Source organism: Amorphotheca resinae, assembly GCF_003019875.1.
Source record: "Amorphotheca resinae ATCC 22711 unplaced genomic scaffold M430scaffold_2, whole genome shotgun sequence".
Taxonomy (NCBI): Eukaryota; Fungi; Ascomycota; class Leotiomycetes; order Helotiales; family Amorphothecaceae; genus Amorphotheca; species Amorphotheca resinae.
In genome coordinates, this window is record NW_020194472.1 from 2,459,040 (window position 1) to 2,479,935 (window position 20,896).

General features: G+C 51.5%; 11 protein-coding genes across 11 annotated transcripts; 5 read left to right on the forward strand and 6 right to left on the reverse strand.

The window, feature by feature from the left end:
* Nucleotides 1-7: 7 nt before the first annotated feature.
* On the reverse strand, nt 8-1,714 carry M430DRAFT_115758 (hypothetical protein). Its single transcript, XM_024861605.1, has 3 exons — nt 1,312-1,714; nt 1,022-1,256; nt 8-966 (listed from the first exon to the last, which is right to left on the reverse strand). Exons 1-3 carry the CDS (start codon nt 1,549-1,551, stop codon nt 227-229), a joined length of 1,215 nt encoding a protein of 404 aa, XP_024724354.1. The 5' UTR covers nt 1,552-1,714; the 3' UTR covers nt 8-226.
* Nucleotides 1,715-2,007: 293 nt separating this feature from the next.
* Nucleotides 2,008-4,239, reverse strand: M430DRAFT_56440 (hypothetical protein; the record flags this gene model as incomplete). Its single annotated transcript, XM_024868608.1, has 2 exons — nt 2,008-3,837; nt 3,892-4,239. 2 exons carry the CDS (start codon nt 4,237-4,239, stop codon nt 2,008-2,010), a joined length of 2,178 nt encoding a protein of 725 aa, XP_024724355.1.
* A 334-nt stretch (nt 4,240-4,573) lies between these two features.
* M430DRAFT_134501 (hypothetical protein) lies at nt 4,574-5,955 on the reverse strand. Its single transcript, XM_024862356.1, has 2 exons — nt 5,792-5,955; nt 4,574-5,733 (listed from the first exon to the last, which is right to left on the reverse strand). The coding sequence occupies exons 1-2, from the start codon at nt 5,870-5,872 to the stop codon at nt 4,837-4,839; spliced, it is 978 nt and encodes a 325-aa protein (XP_024724356.1). The 5' UTR covers nt 5,873-5,955; the 3' UTR covers nt 4,574-4,836.
* Nucleotides 5,956-6,434: 479 nt separating this feature from the next.
* M430DRAFT_56442 (hypothetical protein) lies at nt 6,435-8,089 on the reverse strand. Its single transcript, XM_024868609.1, has one exon. The coding sequence runs from the start codon at nt 7,859-7,861 to the stop codon at nt 6,497-6,499; it is 1,365 nt and encodes a 454-aa protein (XP_024724357.1). The 5' UTR covers nt 7,862-8,089; the 3' UTR covers nt 6,435-6,496.
* Nucleotides 7,959-8,730, forward strand: M430DRAFT_206452 (hypothetical protein). Its single transcript, XM_024864336.1, has one exon. The coding sequence runs from the start codon at nt 8,056-8,058 to the stop codon at nt 8,611-8,613; it is 558 nt and encodes a 185-aa protein (XP_024724358.1). The 5' UTR covers nt 7,959-8,055; the 3' UTR covers nt 8,614-8,730.
* Nucleotides 8,731-9,017: 287 nt separating this feature from the next.
* Nucleotides 9,018-10,635, forward strand: M430DRAFT_33353 (hypothetical protein). Its single transcript, XM_024866354.1, has one exon. It carries the CDS (start codon nt 9,082-9,084, stop codon nt 10,402-10,404), a length of 1,323 nt encoding a protein of 440 aa, XP_024724359.1. The 5' UTR covers nt 9,018-9,081; the 3' UTR covers nt 10,405-10,635.
* A 261-nt stretch (nt 10,636-10,896) lies between these two features.
* M430DRAFT_33354 (hypothetical protein) lies at nt 10,897-12,464 on the reverse strand. The gene is made up of 6 exons (XM_024866355.1): nt 12,318-12,464; nt 12,174-12,268; nt 12,089-12,120; nt 11,225-12,020; nt 11,077-11,163; nt 10,897-10,983 (listed from the first exon to the last, which is right to left on the reverse strand). The coding sequence occupies exons 1-6, from the start codon at nt 12,374-12,376 to the stop codon at nt 10,925-10,927; spliced, it is 1,128 nt and encodes a 375-aa protein (XP_024724360.1). The 5' UTR covers nt 12,377-12,464; the 3' UTR covers nt 10,897-10,924.
* A 379-nt stretch (nt 12,465-12,843) lies between these two features.
* On the reverse strand, nt 12,844-13,992 carry M430DRAFT_33355 (hypothetical protein). Its single transcript, XM_024866356.1, has 2 exons — nt 13,923-13,992; nt 12,844-13,862 (listed from the first exon to the last, which is right to left on the reverse strand). The coding sequence occupies exon 2, from the start codon at nt 13,855-13,857 to the stop codon at nt 13,114-13,116; it is 744 nt and encodes a 247-aa protein (XP_024724361.1). The 5' UTR covers nt 13,858-13,862; nt 13,923-13,992; the 3' UTR covers nt 12,844-13,113.
* Nucleotides 13,993-14,247: 255 nt separating this feature from the next.
* M430DRAFT_134518 (hypothetical protein) lies at nt 14,248-15,103 on the forward strand. Its single transcript, XM_024862357.1, has 3 exons — nt 14,248-14,361; nt 14,440-14,810; nt 14,871-15,103. Exons 1-3 carry the CDS (start codon nt 14,313-14,315, stop codon nt 14,925-14,927), a joined length of 477 nt encoding a protein of 158 aa, XP_024724362.1. The 5' UTR covers nt 14,248-14,312; the 3' UTR covers nt 14,928-15,103.
* A 1,722-nt stretch (nt 15,104-16,825) lies between these two features.
* M430DRAFT_134519 (hypothetical protein) lies at nt 16,826-18,941 on the forward strand (the record flags this gene model as incomplete). Its single annotated transcript, XM_024862358.1, has 4 exons — nt 16,826-17,468; nt 17,531-17,845; nt 17,963-18,594; nt 18,647-18,941. Exons 1-4 carry the CDS (start codon nt 17,169-17,171, stop codon nt 18,939-18,941), a joined length of 1,542 nt encoding a protein of 513 aa, XP_024724363.1. The 5' UTR covers nt 16,826-17,168.
* Nucleotides 18,942-19,381: 440 nt separating this feature from the next.
* On the forward strand, nt 19,382-20,525 carry M430DRAFT_33359 (hypothetical protein). The gene is made up of 2 exons (XM_024866357.1): nt 19,382-19,984; nt 20,081-20,525. Exons 1-2 carry the CDS (start codon nt 19,549-19,551, stop codon nt 20,449-20,451), a joined length of 807 nt encoding a protein of 268 aa, XP_024724364.1. The 5' UTR covers nt 19,382-19,548; the 3' UTR covers nt 20,452-20,525.
* Nucleotides 20,526-20,896: the final 371 nt, after the last annotated feature.

Genomic DNA, 20,896 nt, shown 5'->3' on the forward strand with positions numbered 1-20,896 from the left:
ATGATAAGTCTGTTACTGATACAGTTATTTCATATAGAGATACCTACAGGTAGCAGAACACAGTTCTTCATAACCAATACCCTCCTCTCCCCGCTGCAGTGATCCATCCTCAGGAGCAGCTCCCATATGAAACCAAATTCAAGACCCATCAAAGACTTGGTTGGGCAATAATAATGTACCGCTTGGCTGGATTATAATACGTAAAGTCGAATTCTGTACCCTACATCTATCGACTCGCTTTCTCGTCCTCGATCTCCTGCCTCAGATCCGCGAGAACCTGCTCTCGTGACCTCAAATGGGCTTCCAAGCCATCGATTTGCTCCTTTACCGTCGCTATCTCATCCGAGACGCCTTGCAAACTGGCGCCAATCTTGCTCTTCCCCTCTCCCGATTCCAAATCTCGCAATTCCCTGCGTTTGTAATCCAGTAATTGCTCCAGTTCCCGCTTCACCAAAGCCGGCTTTGTATCGCGTCGTCCACCATGTCTGTTCGCTGCTGCTGCTTCGACTTTCTCAATCTTGGCCTCTAATTCCGCCAGCTGTTTCTTCAGCCGCACCTCCTCCCAATCCTCAGTTGTCTTTGTAGAGGAGAAATCGGTACCGGCAGGCCTGTAGCTGCTCTTTCCACCCACTCCTAACCGGCTTAGGTATGTGTCGCCGAACTTTGCTTTCCGTCCTGTGCTTGTCTCCTCGCCGCCCGTTGAGCCCCATTTCTGCGCTGGTGATGATGTGCGTTGATGGTCGATCTGGTAGTCAATCTGGTTCCGCTCGAAGCTTGCTCGGAGGGACGGTGGTACGGTCCGGGGAATGCGGTACCCCTCATGCCGGTTGTTAAGGATATGCAGGAATGCCAGGCAGGCATCTTTCGAGATAGCTGGGGACGCGGAGGGGTTTATGAGGTTCCATGCTGAACGGATATCGGTGTCGGGTACGTCGAGAGAAGAGTATAGAGTATCCAGAGACTCGACTTGAGGGAAATATAGTTAGATTCGCACAGGATTCAGGGAAGCTGGCATTCTCACATGTAATCTCTCCCCGCCTATCCCTATTCGCATCGTATATTTCCTCATATTTTGACTTGTCACTCGGACTCATATACCAATCGAATCCATCCTTCAGTCCTGGAGAGTCATCGTCATCCTCAATCCGCTCGAACTGAACCTGCTTCCCAGTGAGTGCCCGATTGGCCTGCACCAAATGGGCTTTCGATTCGGGAACAAGCCAGTCTGGCAACGATGGTGGTACATCCACATATTCCTATAACCCGATTAGCCATCTCCACCAATTCCACAAGGCTCCAGTTCCAGCATACTCCGTTGACCAGATCGAAGATTAACCTCATGGCCACGCAGAACTCCTCGAAATCTAAATTGCCATCATTGTCGACATCCGCTAGGTCCCATATCCGCTCGAGCTGATCGTCTCTGAGCTGACTGTTCTTCAGCACAGGCGCTGCTTGTGCACCCGTGAGATATTTGCCGCCATTTGCGAGTGATGCGAAGATCTCCCAGTACTTCTCGATTTCGCTTTGTTCGATGCGCTTGTTGGACATATTGCTGCGTAAGATAAGCCCTCCGGGCAGGGGCAGGTTCGAGGTGTTGAAGACCTTCTGGAGGAATAAATAAAGTCGCAATCCCTTAAAGATAGACGAATGTTATCTTCTGCAGCTCCCAAAGCCAATTCCGAATCTGGAATTGGAGTTGAAGCCTTTCTAGGTTACCAGCATTGCGAGCATAGCCGCACCGCGGTCTTTGGCTGCCGGCTGAGAGTTTTGTTTGGCCTTAGTTTCTAGGCAGTGAAGCTTATAATAGGGGATCGCCAAATAGCAGGGTTTGAAAGATCTCGGATTACAGTATCAAGTTCCCGTCAACGAAAGCGCTACAGTAGTGGTTATGTTCGTAAACTTTGCATTGCAATAGGGGTATCTATTTGTACAAGGATGAGCAAATGATCTAGTGATCAAATGAGCAAGTAAGTTGACCCAGTGCGCCTCGACTCCCAGAATCCACTATTTGGACTTCTTCTGCTTCTTGCCAACTGGAGCTTCAAGAACATCGTTAGACATCTTATCTCGAACTCTCTTGGGGGAGGTTGGAGCTGAAGTATTCTTCTTGATGTCACTCTTCTGCTGAGTAGATGCCACCGGGCTATCTTGTTTTCCTCCACTTCCTGGCTTCTGAATCACCTCCGAGGGACTGGGCTGACCAGCACTTGCTGTCTTTCCGGCCTCCTTCTGAATATCGCTCTTCTCTTTCTTAGCTTCTTCCGCGGCGAACCCTGCATCCTGTTTTTTTCCACTTCCTGGTTTCTCAGCCGCTTCCGAGGAATTGAGCTGGTCAGTAGTCGCTGGCTTAGGAGTAGGAGACTTTGAGCCAGCAAGAGCACTGGCAACGGCTGATTTAGCGGTACTCAAGCCATTCTTCACCCAATGCTTGATAGACGATCCTGGCTTTTGCTGTTGATCAGGTGACCTGACTGGCTTCTCAGCATCTTCAGTAGCCTTGGTGGAGGTGGGGCTTGGCGAAATGGGTTCTCCCAAGTGTGAAGCCGGGGCCTGAGTTGGATCGGATTTGTCTTCCTTGAGGAAAAGTTTGACCTTGGGTGCTACTGCCTTGTCGGCTGATTGACCAGAGATGGTGGGTTTGTTTGCAGATGTTGACTGTTTGCTGTCTGGTATGTCACTTGTGGTCGTGGGTGTTTGCAGGTATTGTTTGCCTCTGCCACCCAGAGCCTGATCTGGAGATGGTGATCGAGATGGAGAATTCTCTTGGGAGTAGTCACCACCAAGGCTCGAGAGCTGTTTGGCGGTACTCATTTCTGGGGCAAAACCCTCAACTGGATGCGCAGAACCGCGAGTCATAGCAGTGGCATTCTTCATGATAGCTCCAGACATTAAAGGTGATTCGGGGGGTGGTGTTTCAAAATCATCTGCATTGATGACCTCACGAAGTCGACTGGGACCCTTAGTAACTTTTTTTGGTTGAGAAGCTTTCTTGGGGGCCTTCTTCTGAGATTTCTTCGCGGGACTCTTGACAGCAGTCTTTTTCTTCTTCTTAGGAGCTGGCTCAAACTCTTCAAAGTCATCGTCTTGCTCAAACTCATCTTGCTCCTCGTATTCTTGGGGTTGCGAGGCATGCTTCCTAAGCCCGGCCAGATTCTCGTATTGTTTTGGTTGCCAAACATCCTCGAACTCGTCTGGCTGCTCAAATTCTTGGGGTTGCGAGTCATCCAGGTCCTCTTGCTCGTCGCCACTGTCAGAACCAGTGTATTCCTCAATCAGTGCTGCCGCGTCATCATACATCTCCAGAACCTCTGCTGCGAACTCCAGGTCGATGTTTATCGGATCGGCGCCTCCATAATCACGAACGCGGACAATGGTTGCCTTCAAGGTCACAGATGACGGTATAGCTTTCATATCATCAAGGATATGTTGGGGAGTTGTCTCCGGATCATAGTCAGGAAACTCCTCCCGCGAGCGAAAGTCTTCAAGGAAGAGCACCGCTTGCTTGGCATCGTCTTTGTTGAGGTAAAAGAGGGTTGGGTGGGGTTCTTTGGCTTCTCTCTCAAAGAAGGCTTCCATTTCATCTCGGGCTTGCTGGGACCCCACACTGATGACCAATTCTATCTGCCGGGCATTGGAGGCCTCAATCCGCTGCTCTTCTGCAGAGTGTAAAGCAACTTCTCGTTCGAGGAGAGCGATGAACTCGCGGATCTCGCTATCTTCCAACTGGAGAAACGAAATGGCATCATAGAAAGGCATGACTCTGCTGACCTCTCGGATGATGGCGTACTTGATCGACTCCGAGAGATCGCCCCAGTTGACATGCAAGTCATAACCCTGTTTTCAATCAGCCATTGACACAGATCGAAGGCAGTCCCGAGTTTTACTTACCGACAGGCCTACTCTTGGTCCTCCTTCCTTCTCCCCATCGCTCCACTCAGGGAACCCGATGAAGTCTCCTGGGTCGTCAAATGAATCAGACATCTTTGGCTCTTCAACTCTCCTAGTATCTCTGAATACTAAAGCTCGGGTCCGTGGTGCTTGCGTGTCTGGGATGCTTGAAGTAGTCTCTTTGGTCTCAGAGGGGTAATGATCCAACGGTATAGTTGGAAACGCCGCAGGTGGTAAATTTGGATTGAAAGGAACAGTTGGATAAACATTTGTTGGATTTGGAGGAAGAGGTCTGATTTCTGGCTCACTGTAGCGTCCAGGGACATGTGTGGTTCGTCGGGGCCGCATTGTGCTTCCTACCTATTGTGATTCTATTGTTGGTTGTTGGTATTGTCCGAGTTGCAATAGTGGAGTGTTGTCTTCCTAAGAGCAATCAAGGTGAATAGCACAATAGATGTGACGCGTTTTGTTGCTCACAGGTGCAGCCCAAGAAGAGGATCCAGGTTATCTTGGCACAGATGTTGTTCCCGAGCTTTATTCAACGTTGCCTTTGAGGTTGTAGATCTCATTGTGCCCGATCTCTCAAGACGTAGGGCAACTATAGTAGTTAGCAAAGAAGTGTATGAGTGAATAACTCATGTTTTGTCGCGTCGCAAAGTAAACATGGAGAAAATTCACTTAACACGGCTTAGCAATTTATTTTGTCGTATTAACACTATACTCTAATTGCTATGGGCAAAGGATCCCACATTGTCAGATGTGCTCCGCGAGTATAGAATGCGTGTGATGTCTGCACCTGGGTATATCCAGTAACGCCAGCCCACAGGAATAAATGCAGAACCTGTTCCCCCAACGCCATGTTATACCACGTCCTTCCTATGCCAATTCAAACCCGCCCATAGAATCCAGACGATGACCAAGATGAATGGTCATGGCGCGCTACCATCAGTTGTAGAATGGGGCAAATGACCTACGACCTTCAAATCTTGCCCCATCGTCTCTATTGTCCATGGTCATTTCTGTATCGTCATCAATCTCATCTCTGACTCTCTTGGGCCCAACAACCAATGTTGGTGCATGTTTGTCTGAAAGTGAGAAACCTTCTCGCTGAGCTGCTAAGACAGATCTGCGAGCTTCGAGTATTTGCTCATAATTGAGCAATAGGTTCTTGAGATTGTCATCGAAGGCAATGCAGAAACGTTGCGCTTGGACAAACTGGATCGCTCTCACCATATCCAAATCGTACACGGCCATTAAGTAAGCTACAGCGACAGCCGCTGAGCGCTCGTTTCCAGATTCGCAAAATACGAGAACCTTCCCCCAGGTAGTTGGTTTGCCATCCGGAGAAAACTTGGTATCTGGTGAAGGGTGAAGGTTTGCATATTGTCGATATTTCGAGATCAGGTGATTATTGATGATGCTGATGGCGTTGGGGAAGCCAGAATGGATAAGTTCCGCATTCCCATCAACGTCAACAGTTGCATGATCTATACCCAGCTGATTCGCGATCTTCTCTCCACTCAGAAGACCAGACATGGCCGACCTCGTGTCCCTGATAACCAGTAACATGGTAATCCCTTCCTCCTTCAAAGCAACGATATTCTTGGCTGCGCTAGAAGGGCCAAGATATAAAAATGCAAGTATGGGTTGCGCTTGTCTTCGGGATTCGTACTTCCATTCTTTCACCTTGACTTCGAAATGACCTCGTGTGATAATCTTGAGAATCTCCCTGCTTTCTGGATCCTTAATTTCTGCATCGAGAAGAGATCCATTAAATGGGGGCAGGACCAGGCCTTCATCCTCTGGAATCGGCGGTATATGTATATGGGGTGGAGAGGGTGGCTTCAAGAGTGTTAGCCCCCAGATCCTCATCGGGTACATGTAGATGTTGATCACTTACCCGCCAGGAGTATTGGCCGGCCGGCAGGGCTCCAACTGATTCGGAGGCCGTTATCATCGCGGCTTCGGATAGTTGGACCATATTGGAAATGGAAACGGTTGTTGTTATTCGGGTGAAGTTTTGGGGATTGGGCCGAGTGTTTCGAGGAGGACTGAATAGCACGGCTGGTTACATGTGGGGTAAGAGAGATATTCACTGGAATCGCAGATGATGAATGTGAGATAGGATCTAAGGCAGGAAATGCCAACACTCTTCAGATTCCGACTAGTCCCGCGCGCTACTCATGTCAATATCATTCTCGACCAACTTTTGGCGGTCACAGGGAGTTAGTTGCCATCAGGGTAGGGAGAGAGACCTTGTTGCGTAGGTATGTTCTACCTAGTAACAGAGCCTCCAGGAAGAATCGACGTTCAATTAGGCACAGTCGATGACTAAGCAGCCGTTCATTCTGATGCTCAGAAGGGAGAGCTGAGCACTCAAGGAAGCGCTCTAATGATTCTACTAGAACTATATCTGATCAGATCTGGAGCGAGGGGTGGTCGTACCGTGGGAATCAGACGGTTTCTATCCGTATAGAGGAGACGGCCAAGGTAGACAATATCTCCTCCGGGGAGAGTGCGTCCCTTTCAATCACTGATAGAAACTGGCCATTGCTATGAACGTAATATATCAGGACTACGGTAATGTTGACCTCGATTTGCTATTCTAAATACTTTTCGCTGCTTTTCCTGACCCAGGTTTACGTTCTGGACTTCCTCCAGGTCGGGCAGAAGACCTCAGAGATCTAACCGAATCACCATCTCCTGTCACAGCCGTTGAAGAACGCTCACTATCCGCGGAAGACACACTCGTGAAGCTATTCTGCCTTGCAAGGGGAGACTGTACTTCCGGAGCTGCTGAGGGCGTCCCAGAGGGAGTGAGCCTTTGGACTTTACTTCCCGATGTCGCCTTCTTCTTTCTTCGCTCAGATGCACTCGACGCGGTGCTCCCACGGCGACCCGGGGAAGCAATCTCTTGCTCTGTAGGTGGGGTGGTGCTTCGAGAGGAAGTCCTAGAATGGGATCCAGAGCGAGTATTCAGACTCTGAGTGCGTTTGTGATCCTTATGAATGGTCCCCTGACGGTGAGGGGGGTGCGTCTTCTCGATATCATGGACGTTACGTCGGTTCCAACCACGGAAACCCAGCCACCATAGCCATCCTCCTTGTTGCTTCATGAGCTTTCTTTCCCGATCCTTGATCTTCTTTCGTAGTATAGCACGACGCTCATTTTCTTTCTCCCAATATTCTGTTCGGTATATATCCCAATTCTCGCGGAAGTTGGGGGAGAAAGGCTTCGGAAGCAGTAGAAGCTTAATATGATCCCCCCCTGGCGCAAGATCTTCCTCGTAACCCGCTGTTACGTCGTCCTCATGTATATTCGGTAGCGCATGGTGCCCTCCGCTGCGTGATGCCTTCTCAGATTCCAGCAAAAGCGACTGATCCACATATCGATATGAACTCCCGCTGTTTCTGGAAAACAAGCCGTATGAGAGGAGAAAAGACAACGTGGACAGGATTTCCCTCCACCAGGATTGTTTGATGACTACTAGCTTGCAGTTGAAACCTCTTAAGCCTCTGTTTGTCGTCCACACCCATCGCCTTGGCCAACGAATGCCTCGTTCCCACTGCCCGGTTCCCCATACTAATATTCCTGTCACGATTCCGCCCATGAAGCAGACCCTCTCTGTAACTTCAACGACCCAGTATACGGAGCCACCAACGCCGCTACCATCCTCCCTCGGTGCGAGGAACAAGGCGTATCCGAAGTAGAGAATCCATAGTCCAAGCAGGGTTAGGAAGAAGGTATGTTGTCGTCGTCTCGTCCGCAGCTGGAGCCATTGAGCGCGCAAAGAAGCTTCGAGGATCAACAGGTTCAAGTATATCTGCGGAGGCGACGAGGGTAGGGAAGCTAGAGGATCCGACAAAGAAGGATTTGGATTGTCGGGTGATTCGATGGGACTGGTGGTTGGGATGCTATAGTGGCTCCCAGGAGGAGGGGCGCCCTTTACAAGCTGATCTAGATTCGACATTGCGGTCAGAGTCAAGGCCCAAAGCTATGCGCTATGGAGATGAGATATCATGATTGATGCGAAGGGATCGTCCCCGGGCTGCAGCTGGAAAGTTATAGCATAACGCGAAACATCAGGGGTCGACGAGATCGCAGATATGGACTTCGGAGCTGGGATGGATTCCTAAGAAGATATAGCAGAGCAAGACGATGTGAATGAAGCGTGAAAGAGCCGCGGAGGGGGTTGGTGGGCGAACGAGGACCGCGGGACGTCTTCGGCAAAGCACGGGTTCGCCCATCCCTATGAATGAAGCATCTCACCTCTACGGTGTTCGACCGAGGCAAGATACCACGGTGCTGCCATCGTTAAGGAGATGGGCATGTAGAGAGAGGATAGCTGTGGCATACTCAATCTCTACATTCTCCTCATTTCCTTTCTTACTTGTTATTTGTTATTTTGCCGTCTTTGGTCGGAAGTCGGCGGAACTTGGAGCCCGCAGGCACCAGGTGCTTGCATACCATCAATCTTGCCTTGCCGTACATACAAGAGATCAACCGTCTCAACTCTCTGATTATCAAGAGACCATTCCTCTCCTCTTCTCTTCCTCCTCCCAACCACTGTCCCGCTCTCAGCGCTCTATCTTTTTTCCCTTTCTCTCTATCCTTTCTCTCTATCATTCTCTCTTCTCTCTCTTCTGCCGACAAGCAATTGCCACATCGGCAACATCATCATCGGCCCGCCCCTCGAATGTTTCGGATGAAGGAGCTGCCTAAGTCCGCCCCTCCCTAAACCCAAGAACATTCAACATCCTCCCATGGTTGTCGAGAGGTGGTCTCACTGCCTCTCACGATCTTCACGCCTTCAAATTGTTTCGCTCATCTAGCCTGCCGTCGCTTTTATTGCGATCAATTCCGTCCAACACCTTCGCCGGCCGAACATCCGGCATCCCTCAACTTGGGCAAATCTCGAACTTCAGAAACCGACCCGAAGGGTATACCTACGCCACCATGTCGGCCTCCACCAGCTCGGATACTCCTCGAACCCGGGAAGAAGAGCTGGCATCGGACAGAGCGAGATTCATTGCAACCCCTCGAACGGGAGGACTCTTCCCTCTGGGGTACAAGGCGGGCTTTAGTCAGTGGTGGGCCAGCATATCCCCCGCAGTCGCTGAGCACAACGTGTTGTCCTTTGTCCCATACCTACAGAAGCCTCCTACCCATACACAAACTGGGTCAGCCCCAATGTCTGCACAACAGTCCACCACGTCTGTCAATACAGACCCTGCGAGGGAGTCTGCACCCGTCCAAACGAGTCCCTTAATCGATCCCCATGGGCCCAGATTGTGGCACTCGAATCTTGTGAAATTGAGTGGTAAGAATAGGGCACTCAACGAATTTTCTGTGGAGAGAGTGGGAGAGGAAGTAGAGGAGAATCTGGTCATGTTACACGGTTACGGCGCCGGTCTCGGATTTTTCTACAAGAATTTCGAAGGATTAAGCCGAGTCAAAGGCTGGAAGTTATACGCTTTGGATATGCTGGGGATGGGAAGAAGTAGTAGGCCACCCTTCAAGGTACACGCCAAAGACCAGGAAGGTAAAGTCAGAGAAGCGGAGAACTGGTTCATAGATGCGTTGGAGGAGTGGCGGATTCTGAAAAAGATCGACAAGTTCACACTCCTAGGCCACAGCATGGGAGGCTACATGGCTGTAGCATATGCACTCAAATATCCTGGCCGCCTCAATAAGCTTATTCTTGCTTCCCCAGTTGGCATTCCAGAAGACCCCTATGCAGTGCGAGCGGATCTGCCAGAGCCTGAAGACTCCACTCTAGCGAACGAGTTTACACAGGACCAAGAAAACGATATCGTCAACAAGAACGGGAACCTGAAGACAAATGGCCCCAAAAAATCAACGACAGAGCAACCGCCACGCCGACCTTTACCAAAGTGGATCACCTACCTTTGGGACGCCAACATTTCCCCCTTCAGCATTGTCCGCTGGTCTGGCCCCTTAGGTCCCCGTTTCGTATCCGGCTGGACCTCGAGACGTTTCTCGCACCTACCACCTGAAGAATCTCAAGCCCTGCACGATTACGCATATTCTCTCTTCCGCCAGAAGGGGAGTGGTGAGTACGCGCTCGCCTACATCCTCGCCCCTGGAGCATTTGCCCGGAGCCCCTTAATCCGACGCATCAGTGGCGTAGGGCGGCAAAACCTGCCTCCTCCTGCGCCAGCGCAAGGGAATCAAGGAACCCCCTCGCCGGATGCTGGAAAGGCGCTGACGAAAGAGACGGGGATCCCGGTCGTGATGATGTATGGCGAGAATGACTGGATGGATATCGCAGGCGGTTACGCGGCGGAGCAGAAGCTGAAGGAGGCGAAGGAGCAGGCGCTGAAGACGGCGACGGAGGAGGAGAAGAAGCGTGAGAACGGGAGTGCCAAGGTAGTGGTCATCCATAAAGCGGGCCATCATCTTTACCTGGATGGCTGGGAGGAGTTTAATCAGGTTATGAGGGAGGAGATGGAGGAGACTTCGAGGCAGACGAAGAAAGCCAAAGGATTGTGAGACGAGTAATACTACTTACTACTAGGCGGGAAGCGATGGGTAGGTTCAAGAAGTTATGTCTGTCTATAGGGGAGTTGGTGTTCAGGAGCTTTAAGAGCGAGGAAACGCGTTGAGAGTATCTAATGTTGTATGTAAGTGAGAGCGAGCGACGTAGACGGTTTTAGACTCGGCGTAGCTTGACCGAGAGAACTGCACATAGAGAGTCATCAAGCAATCTATCAAGTTTTACAGATTCTTCTACTACTACTCAAGTCATTTCAACCAAGTGAGCTAGCTCAAGTTACTATGCAAAACCACTTTATTCTTTTCTTCATTTTAGGATTATTATTAGGCCAGCACCACAAAACAAGGCACCGGGTCGCGCACGCTCAAGATATGCAATTTATCAAAAACCGGGTATAATATATGCCTGCCGCAAAAAAAAACGCACACACAAACACCTACACATCTCCCATCTCCTATCCGAGACCCTATCTATCCAACCAGGGTTCTTCTCCCACACGAATCACGGATGGGGGGTCTAGAATTTGCTACCGCTGATATAAGCAGGTAGATTCTGAGTTCCCAAGGTACGACCCTCTGGAGAGAGAGGTTGGTTAGTTAGCAGATTCAAAAGGGGAAGGGGAGGAAGATGATGGGGCTTGGAGCTTGGAGGGGGGAGGGGTTTCTTACTCAGGAACCAGATGATGAAACTTGGGATCTTCTTGTTGCCTGCGCGGCCGGTGGCTTTGCTGCGGCCGAGAGTAAGGCCCAGAACGCCTGATGCTTGTCAATCTGGTGTTTTTCAAAGAGGGAAGGGAGGGGGAAGAAAGGTACTTACGGTCGCCGCCGGTCTTGTAAGGTACGGGTTCCTTGCCCTTGAGAGTCAGATCTAGGTTCTTGGCTAGAGCTGTAGCCTGCTTCTCGCAATAGACGAGCTGGGAAGGCTCAATGTCGATGATGTCGCCGGCGGCCCAGATATCCGTAGCGTTCTTGACGCGCAGATGCTGGTCGACGATCACATATCCCTTTTCGTTCAGGAGAGCTTTGGGGACATATTCGCTATTGGGCAGGACACCGACGGTGGGGAGGTACAGATCGGTGATCTTGGTCTCGCCATTGTCGAGGGTGAGTTCTGTCTTTCCATCTTCGGTGGGCTTGACACCGGTGATCTTGACGCCCTTGACGATCTTGACGTGCAGTTTCTGGAGTTCCTTCTCGGCGACCTTTGCGATGTTGACGGGGAGGCTGTCGGCGCAGAGCTCGGGGGCCGAAGTGATGAGCGTGATCTCCTTGGATTTCCGGAATTCAAATCCCAACTCCCCAGCGGTTTCGGCACCCGTGGGCCCACCTCCTCCTAGAACGATGGACTTCGCAGTCTTAACTTGGTCGCGATATTTATGCAGGATTTCCTTGGTGGCCTCGTAGCCTTTCACGGAGCTCTTCCATGGCAGGTCGCCGATTGTTCGTGTACCTGTTGCTAGGACCAATACATCGTAGGCTTGTCTCGTCTCGCCAGCTGCGGTGGTGATGGAAACGGCTTTGGTTTCAGGGTCGAGGCTCGAAGCGGTGCCGACGATGAATTCGAAGGAGCCCGCTGGGTATTTCTTGAATCCAGATTCGATATCTCCGAAAACCTGGGGAAGAGGAATTAGTAAAAGTGTAAGCGACCATACGCGGTGGGGATCCCGCAGATAGCTTTTACCTTCTCATCTCCGAATTGGCCTGGGACGATGGCTAGGAGCAATCTCTGGTTAGAGCGACCAGGACACAGGAGGGAGTAAACAAACCTCGAGGCGAAGCAAGGTTCCAGTACATATGAGTTGTTGGAGACACTAGGACGACCTTGTAGTCCTTCAGAGTGGGGAGAGTCTTCTTCAGGAGTCTGCGAAATTAGCCAAATCGGCCACAGTTAATGTCCAGGGGAGCCTGACATGTGGGCAGTGGCAAGGCCAGCGTAGGAGGCACCGAGGATCAAAATTGTCTTGCTCATGGTTGCGGTCGAGAGGAGGAAGGGTGTCGAAGGTCTAGACAAGGTTGATTAATCGATGTCTGGGGGAGAGATCTGGGGGGGAATGCGGAGTATATGAAGCTTCAAAAGAATTATCTAGAATTTATTCTGATTTGTATTATTAGCTCTGGTGATTAGTGAATGCTCTCAAATCATGCCCTTCGTGCTTGGCAAATCCAGGGGAAACCAACAGGCCTGGATTGATCAGCGGTTCCATAAGAATCAATAATCGATAATTGACAATAACAAGCGCAAATAACGAATCCCGTCAGGCTATACCGCGTGATACGTGGGTAAAATACGATACAATCCAACGGATGGCTTGTGGGCGTGTCAATTGTGATACTTGGTAAAAGACACCCAATGCGTGTGCTTGAGCCTCCTTCCTGGAGCACGCTAGTCAGAGCACAGAGCCTTTTCGCTCTTCTGATACGACCAAACACAAGAGAGTCCGACGCTTTCGGGGTAAAAGCACTAATTTGCTGCCATTTTTTTGGGTCAATTGAAAGGCCTGAAAAGGGTGTTAATTGTCAAAGCATGCGCAACGCTCGTCTGCCTGTTGTTTGTTGCTGGGTTGAAGGCCGCCCAGTACCTATCTAATTCTCGGCAGGGAGCCTTCAAGCCCATGACCCCCGACGAAGATCTGTTCGAGGCTCTAAGACAAACGCGCGCTTTGGCCATGAGGCAAGCTCGTATTTGCTGCAATCTGCAGGAGAGGTTCATGATGCTCCAACCTCCGTGATAACCTCACGGAACCTCTCAGGATCATGCGCGAAACGTCCCAGAAACAAGCCATCCACCCCGTCCCGCATCGCATCAAAAGTCCCCGGTCCTGCTGATCCACCATAGAGGAACCTCACGGGCCGCGACCCGCAAAGCTTCCGCAGCTCCTTCGTGACAGCAACCACATATGCCGCAGAGGCAGGTTTGGGCTGGCCGATTGCCCAGACCGGCTCGTACGCAAAGATGATTTCCTGGTCCGTTACTTCTAGTATGGACTCGATTTGCGGCCGGCATTCGTCTACTGCCTCCTCGATCGTTCCCTGTCTCTTCTCTCCTATGCAAACTAGGGGCGTCATGCCGTTCCTGACAACTGCTCGTGCTTTCTTCGCAACGTCCGCGTCGGTCTCGCCGAATAACCTCCTCCTCTCTGCGTGGCCGAGTTCGACCAGCGAGCATCCAATGCTCTTCAGCACCGCCGGCGACACCTCTCCCGTATACGCACCACTATCCTCCCAGAAGCAGTCCTGGGCTCCGAGCCGGATGGTGGGAGCTTCAAGACGGAGAGCCGTACTCGTGGCTGTGAGGGACAGGAAGTCCGGTATCACGAAGATGTCGACGTTGTGTGCTAATGCGTGGGCTCCAAGTGGGGCACAAGCCCTTATATACTGGGACGTCTTTTCGAGGTCGAAGTACATCTTGAGGGATACACCCACCGTCTTTCGAGAGGGTGACGATGCCATGATATCTGGATCAACCATGTTTAGCTTGCTATGAATCTGCCAGGAACTGGTAGGTCACGACGGACCTGGGAGTCTCAACAGTACGAGATAATGTTCAATCTATGAGAGAATCGAATGGCATGAAATTGATCTTCAAAAGTGTCTTCTTAGTAGAAGATTTCTGGGTAGAAGTGGTTCCGCTACACAGAGATGTTCCTTGGCCAGACCCCACCCCTCGGATTGCCATTTTCGGCCATCCGATTCTCAGGAGTGTTGCCACGCGGAGAAGCAGGACTCGCAGTATCCATCCGTGAACATTATAAAAGTGTCAAATCTACATTCTCTTACTTCCAGGCTCTCTAACCATCCTTTCTTTTTATTCTCACTGTTCTGTGCTGCTCCTTAATTCCAGATATCATCACCGTCTTTAAGAGCGGAGAACGACAAGGCTACCCCGCATCCCCACATACTGCACCATGGCAGCCGAACCCAAACCACTCAGGATCGTAGTTGGCGGCGATGATGGTATTTATAGCTCTCCCTCACTAGCAATGCCCTTTTCACCAGTTTACCCTCCCACCACAAAGCTAACAGCGACCCCAGCGGGCTTCGACTACAAGGCACAGCTCACCGAAGACCTACGAGCCGATGCGCGCGTGGCCTCGGTGCACGACGTCGGGCCGCACAGCGCCTCGGACAAGAAAGCATACCCGCACTTCGCGGTCGATGCGGCGAAACTGATCCGCGATGGGGAGGCGGACCGCGCACTGCTGATCTGCGGCACCGGGCTGGGCGTGGCGATCAGCGCGAACAAGGTCACCGGCATCAGAGCCGTTACTGCGCACGATAGCTTTAGTGTCGAGCGAGCGGTGCTGAGTAACGATGCGCAGGTGCTGTGTCTGGGACAGAGGGTCATTGGCTTGGAGCTGGCGAGGAGGCTGGTGAAGGAGTGGTTGGGGTATAGGTTTGATCCGGTGAGTGGGGAGTTGGGAGGGGAGCCGTGAGTCGTCAGAATATGCTAATACGAGGTATAGAATTCGGGCAGTGCGGCGAAGGTGAAAGCCATTAATGATTATGATGCGGACAATTAGGTCGATTCTGAGGCGTGTGATGAGATGATGAATATGGTCGTTGGATTTATGGAGCATAAAAACGAGCTGCCTCTTTGACCCTGACTGTTTCTAATGCCTACCTTAATATACACCTTCAAGAACTGATACTGCACAGAAGTCAGCAATCCAGTAGCCAACGCTTCATATCTTTTGTTCTCTTGCAGCATTTGCTCGGATGCGGCGAGTAGAAATTCGGGCATCGATTGCTTCAGTTGCTGGCTCTCGCAGTTCAAAGATTCTGCTATATCCCATCGTACCTTACGAAGCAATTACCCTCACTTCCCATCATCGCCCACTTACTATGCCAGCGTCTGACTCAACTTGAGCTTGTCTCATTGTAAGCTTACCAATGGTCTTTCTCAAGCTCCATAGAGGGAAAAGAGAGGGGCCTCTAGACGACGGATGTCCTCATCGATCTTGTGCATTTGACGAATTAGTATTGCAATGGCGATCGAGGCTATCTCTGGGCTGAGATGGGAGCGGAGAATGAGATGTGGGACTTTGGTTCGGGGTCAGGGTGTACAAGGAATCCAGAGCGACAGGGCGATGGAAGTCCCTCGACCCCTTTCCTCTCGCTGTGCACTTTGACTCCGGGGTCATCGGGAGTGGGCTGGCTGTGACAATGCCTCCCATGAGTATCGTATAGATGCCATCCAGGTCTTGCCCTCTCGTCTCCTTTTCCTTCATCCCCTTCAAATGCTTTTTCTTTTTCTCTGCATCCAACCCAGCAGCCAGCACACCTATTCCGTTAAGATCATTCTCCAACACAGAGAAAGTGGCTCAATGGAAATCCACCTCGAGACACGTTTCAGTCGTCCCGTGTTCTCGAGAAACTCGGCTGGTTTGGACACCAATTCTCCATGGGTTTAAACGAGAGGCGCACAACAGAGCGCAGCATATACTGCACGGGCGTGGCTGGAGAAGAAAAAACGCCTCAGGACACTGGTTGTCTGGGAAATAGTGGAAATGCGGAGAGCGGAGCGCAGATAGCGAGAGATAAGAAAGAAGCGCGGTACAGTACAGTAACATGTCAATCAGATGAAGGACGGGGGACGGGAAGTATGTATGTAACATCTGAGGCAATGGGAGAAGGAATCGTGAGAATCAGGGGCCATACAGAGGTCCAAACATCGATCGTTCAAACGCGATACACATCTGATCTGTTTTCTGTACACATCTCTGTTCGTGTGCGATAAGGGTGGAGGGGGCGCTACTACGTAGCTTTTATTCTTACCTTCAGGTACCTTACCGTTTACCGTAGACCACTAGTCTCTCCCTACCTCACTCCAGAGTCCACCGTCTGCTAGAGATGGAACGGCGCGCGACCACAGCACCAACTCCCAACTCCCTTACTTGCCAACTTCCAAGGAGTTTGCCCTAGAATCCCAGATGGGCATTCTAGATTCCAGGCCAGACCACAACAGATATCGATCGATGTCGCCCACCCAGCACCAGGTACGCTCCCGACTCCCTACCCCAGTCCCTCGTTACCCCGGCGGCGTTGGCTGCAGCCCATTGGCCCAGCGACACGGGATGGTCAGAATCGAGCTTACTTGGGCTTACTCCAGTCTGATGTACAGGACTATCTATGTATCAGATTACCAATACGAGGGCGGCGCCGGGGTTGGGTGCAGCTCCATCGTCTCCACCCCTCCGAACCCTCTCACTTCTCTCAGCCTCTCCCCGTCAACCGATCGACACTGCCAAACCCAAGCTTCGCAGACCCATCACACGTTACATGCCATGGCCCATGATACTACGAACGACCGGCGACATGGCCCTCGCGACAGGAAGGGATCCGCGGCCACCAATGGCCATGGACTGCTCGATGAGGGCCGTTGATTAAGGAAGTTAATTGCAACCATACAGCAACCATCCGCTCGCGTCTAACCACTCATACCGCTCCCCCCTTCGCAGACGTGCGGCGGAGCGACCTCAAGCGCGCCGGCGTGTGGCCGGTTACCTCGAGCCTTATCTCTCTTCGCGCTCGTGTCAATTGACGGGGGCTTACATCCACGTCCAGGGCACATGTACATCCTGTGTGTACATCGTACGTAGTCCAGGACCAGTCCAGGACTCCAGATTCTATATCATCCTATCCTTCCCCGGCCCACATCTGCTCACTTCTGATCTGAAGCTCCAACCGCAGACTCGGGCTCGCGTGACCTCCTGCCAACTCCCTCCCGCCTTGATTCCTCCTGAGCTGGATAGCAATCCACGATGGCCGACAACGAACTGCCCCAGGGCGACGGTGCTGTTGCCACGAGCGCGACCGAGAAAGAGACGGCAGCTACCGCAGCTGTGGATTACTCCGAGGAGGCTACGGGAGACGTGACTCTACCACCGGGATGGATGTACAGACAGCGGCGCATTGGGAAATTCGTCATTCCATGGTACGCATCGCCAAAGGTCCAGCTGGGGATGGTCGCCTTCGTTTGCTTCATGTGCCCTGGAATGTTCAACGCGCTTGGAGGTATGGGTGGTGCTGGGAAAACAGACCAGACCCTGGCAGACAACATGGTGAGCGATGCTTATTCCCCACAAACGTCCACCCCGCACGCCTTACTAACAGTCGACTGCAGAACACTGCCCTGTACTCGGCCTTCGCCGTGTTTGGTTTCTTCGGTGGGACAATTGTTAACAGACTTGGGGTTAAAGTGACTTTGGCTTTTGGAGGAATTGGATACTGTCTCTACGCCATCAGTTTGCTGGTTTCCGTGCATGCCAGCGTTCGTGGATTCAACATCTTCGCCGGTGCGTGGCTCGGTATTTGCGCAGGCCTGCTGTGGACTGCCCAGGGAACGATCATGATCTCGTACCCAACTGAGGGTCAAAAGGGCAGATATTTTGCCTGGTTTTGGGGTATATTCAATATGGGTGCGGTCATTGGAAGTTTGGTAAGTCTTGCTCTCTTCTCCTAGCCACTATTCGATCACGTGCTATGCGCTCGAGATTCGGAAACATATGCTTCCATCTGTTGGTGAAGGGCCAGAACCGAGCTAACAGCCTCCTAGATTCCCCTTGGCCAGAACATCCATGTTAAGACCAACAGCACCGTCACCGACGGTACCTACATTGCCTTTATTGTTCTCATGTTCATCGGTGCCTGCCTTGCCCTTTGCCTCTGCAACGCATCAGATGTCGTCCGTGTTGATGGCAGCCGTGTGATTATGATGAAGAATCCTAGCTGGCAATCTGAGTTCATCGGACTCTGGGAAACCATCCGATTCGAGCCTTTCGTCATCCTGCTCTTCCCCATGTTCTGGTCCTCGAACTGGTTCTATACCTACCAACAGAACGCCGTCAATGGTGCCCGATTTTCTACCCGTACCAAGGCGCTCAACAGCCTTTTGTACTACCTGGCACAAATCATCGCCGCGATCATATTGGGTTATGCTCTTGATGTCGACAAGATCCGTCGTACTGTCCGAGCCAAGATTGCTTGGGGAACGCTCTTTGTCTTGACCATGGTCATCTGGGGAGGCGGCTACGCTTACGAGAAGACGTACACTCGCGACTCCGTCAACCCCAAGTTGAACCCTAACTTTGTCCCAACTGATTGGACGTCCTCGGGCTATGTTGGCCCTATGTTTCTCTACATCTTCTACGGCTTCTACGATGCTCTCTGGCAAGCCACCGTCTACTGGTACGTCCCTTACCTCTTCCCCTAAGCCCGCAGTTCTAACATCCACTAAAAGGTTCATGGGAGCGCTCTCCAACTCCGGTCGTCGATCGGCAAACTACGTCGGTTTCTACAAAGGCATGCAGTCCGCTGGAGCAGCCGTGATGTTCTCTCTCGACAGCCACAAGATCTCCTACGTGGCTGAATTTGCCAGCAACTGGGGTCTGCTAGCAGGCTCCCTCGTTGTCGCCGCTCCCGTCATCTTCTGGAAGATCAAGGACCATGTTTCTGTGGAGGAAGATTTGGTGGGTACTGATGAGACCCTCGCCGATGTCGTGCCCACGGATCATATCGAGAAGCACGAGACCTAGGAGATTGGTGTGGATTAATATTACATGTGATAGCAAGTCGGATACCCTGAAGCGCTAATGACATGGAATGGCGTATGAGATTGTTGCTTGGCTCTCTTACTAGTAATATGAACGTATATTCCAAGAGTTGCTCCCTGGGTACATAATTATTTGCACAGCCCCTGAAAAATCTGCAGTGAGACCATGATTGCTGAGGATATGTTTGTCAGAATTATATATGCGCATATATTATAATACTGCATCATTATTGACGTTTCTTAAGCCTGGGACTTGAATACCCAGTTATCCTCGCCCCATTGAATAGTTACCTAGCTTGGACATCCAGATGATAGGGGTAGCTTACTAATCATGGCACGTGACGGTATCGATTGACCCCTCAGTGCAGCATCCGATCGGAAGCTGCCCCTCATATGTGGGGTAGGACCTTTAGAACAGCTTGTACAGAACAACGACCAGAAACCATATGATACTTCTCCAATCCATCTCACGCTCTTCTCCTGTCAAAGTACTATCACGTGTCCGAGGAAAAGGAATCTGGAAGCCAATATCAGATTCCTCTAAGTTCTATCGCAAGTATCCCCAGTATCATAGCACAGCACCGTGCAAAATGCCTTCCGTCAACATCAACGGCAAGTCCATCTTCTACACGGACAGCCCTCAAGAAGACAATGGATCTCCCAGGGTGACCACGGTGCTCATCCACGGTCTGGGCTCCTCCTCGTGCTTCTACCACCCCATCATCCCCAAGCTACAGCCCGTCTCCCGCTGCTTAGCTCTCGACACTCCGGGCTCCGGGCTCTCAACCCTCGGAGCCACAGAGCAGAGCATAACCACCATCGCCGACGACATCCTGGCGTTCCTCGACGCTGTGGATGTCAAGGGTGAGGTCGTCGTCGTCGGCCACTCTATGGGCGGCATCCTGGCCAGTCGTCTCGCTGCCACGAAGCCGGAGCGCGTCCGCGGCGTCGTCCTCGTCGGCCCTGTGAACCCCAGCGCTGGGGCCGCGAAAGCATTCGAGGATCGGATTGCTGCTGTGAAGAAAGGTGTGTATTTGACCCCTATTTAACCCCCTCACCCATTCTCTCGTTAGCTGCGTCGTACATCTGTTTCTTTTCCAACAATTCTAAATCTCCAAACAGATGGACTTGAGAATCTAGCAGCGACCATTCCCAGCGCCGCTACAGGACAGAAAGCCGGTCCTCTGCAGCGCGCATTCGTGCGCGCTCTGATCCTAGGCACTTCACCAGAGGGCTACATCTCCCTGTGCAACGTGATCGCCAAGGCCGAGAGGCCAGACTACGAGACCATCAAGGCGCCGGTCTTGCTCCTCGCGGGCGGGGACGACAAGACGTCGCCTATCACCGGCTGCGAGGCTATCCTGGAAGCGTACGGGACGAGCAAGGAGAAGAAGGAACTTAAGCTGTTGGAGGGCGTCGGCCATTGGCATTGTGTAGAGGCGCCGGAAGAGGTGGGACGTCTCGCGGCGCAGTTTATCAAAAGTATTGCGTGAGCTGTAGATTTATGAAATATGTATCAGACTTACTTCCCTACCTTACCTTGCTTCTATATCCACTTTGACCTCCTATCAAGATAATTAGGTTCGAAGTCTCCGTGTGTCTTTGGAAGTGCAATGCCCCGATGTAGATGGATAAACCACTATTCCAATGATACCGGAGTTAGGAAACCAAACGTCATGTCACGGCCCGAAGCGGGGTTTGTCAGGGGGTGTTAACTAAGGTAGGTAGGGGTGGAGCCTCAGAGACCCGCCCAAAAACGAGTAAAGGATAAGTGAAAAAATAAAGCGAATTCTACCAATAATCGGGCTTCTGTGGTCCAATGGTTAGGATTCCACCCTTCCATGTAAATGAGTAAGGTGGAGGTTCGTGTTCGATTCACGGCAGTTGCATAAGGTATCTAAGAACAGCTGTTGTTTCTTCATTTTTTTTTTTTTTTTT

Coding starts and splice junctions, on each gene's coding strand:
- M430DRAFT_115758 (XM_024861605.1), bottom strand. CDS start 1,551: ATGTCCAACAAGCGCATCGAACAAAGCGAAATCGAGAAGTACTGGGAG. Junction 1,257..1,311: donor TCTTCGATCTGGTCAACGGA/GTATGCTGGAAC, acceptor ATCGGGTTATAG/GAATATGTGGATGTACCACC. Junction 967..1,021: donor TAGGCGGGGAGAGATTACAT/GTGAGAATGCCA, acceptor ATTTCCCTCAAG/TCGAGTCTCTGGATACTCTA.
- M430DRAFT_134501 (XM_024862356.1), bottom strand. CDS start 5,872: ATGGTCCAACTATCCGAAGCCGCGATGATAACGGCCTCCGAATCAGTT. Junction 5,734..5,791: donor CCGGCCAATACTCCTGGCGG/GTAAGTGATCAA, acceptor ACACTCTTGAAG/CCACCCTCTCCACCCCATAT.
- M430DRAFT_56442 (XM_024868609.1), bottom strand. CDS start 7,861: ATGTCGAATCTAGATCAGCTTGTAAAGGGCGCCCCTCCTCCTGGGAGC.
- M430DRAFT_206452 (XM_024864336.1), top strand. CDS start 8,056: ATGAAGCGTGAAAGAGCCGCGGAGGGGGTTGGTGGGCGAACGAGGACC.
- M430DRAFT_33353 (XM_024866354.1), top strand. CDS start 9,082: ATGTCTGCACAACAGTCCACCACGTCTGTCAATACAGACCCTGCGAGG.
- M430DRAFT_33354 (XM_024866355.1), bottom strand. CDS start 12,376: ATGAGCAAGACAATTTTGATCCTCGGTGCCTCCTACGCTGGCCTTGCC. Junction 12,021..12,088: donor GCCAATTCGGAGATGAGAAG/GTAAAAGCTATC, acceptor CCTCTTCCCCAG/GTTTTCGGAGATATCGAATC. Junction 11,164..11,224: donor TTACAAGACCGGCGGCGACC/GTAAGTACCTTT, acceptor GACAAGCATCAG/GCGTTCTGGGCCTTACTCTC.
- M430DRAFT_33355 (XM_024866356.1), bottom strand. CDS start 13,857: ATGGCATCGTCACCCTCTCGAAAGACGGTGGGTGTATCCCTCAAGATG.
- M430DRAFT_134518 (XM_024862357.1), top strand. CDS start 14,313: ATGGCAGCCGAACCCAAACCACTCAGGATCGTAGTTGGCGGCGATGAT. Junction 14,362..14,439: donor CGTAGTTGGCGGCGATGATG/GTATTTATAGCT, acceptor CAGCGACCCCAG/CGGGCTTCGACTACAAGGCA. Junction 14,811..14,870: donor TGGGGTATAGGTTTGATCCG/GTGAGTGGGGAG, acceptor TACGAGGTATAG/AATTCGGGCAGTGCGGCGAA.
- M430DRAFT_33359 (XM_024866357.1), top strand. CDS start 19,549: ATGCCTTCCGTCAACATCAACGGCAAGTCCATCTTCTACACGGACAGC. Junction 19,985..20,080: donor GATTGCTGCTGTGAAGAAAG/GTGTGTATTTGA, acceptor ATCTCCAAACAG/ATGGACTTGAGAATCTAGCA.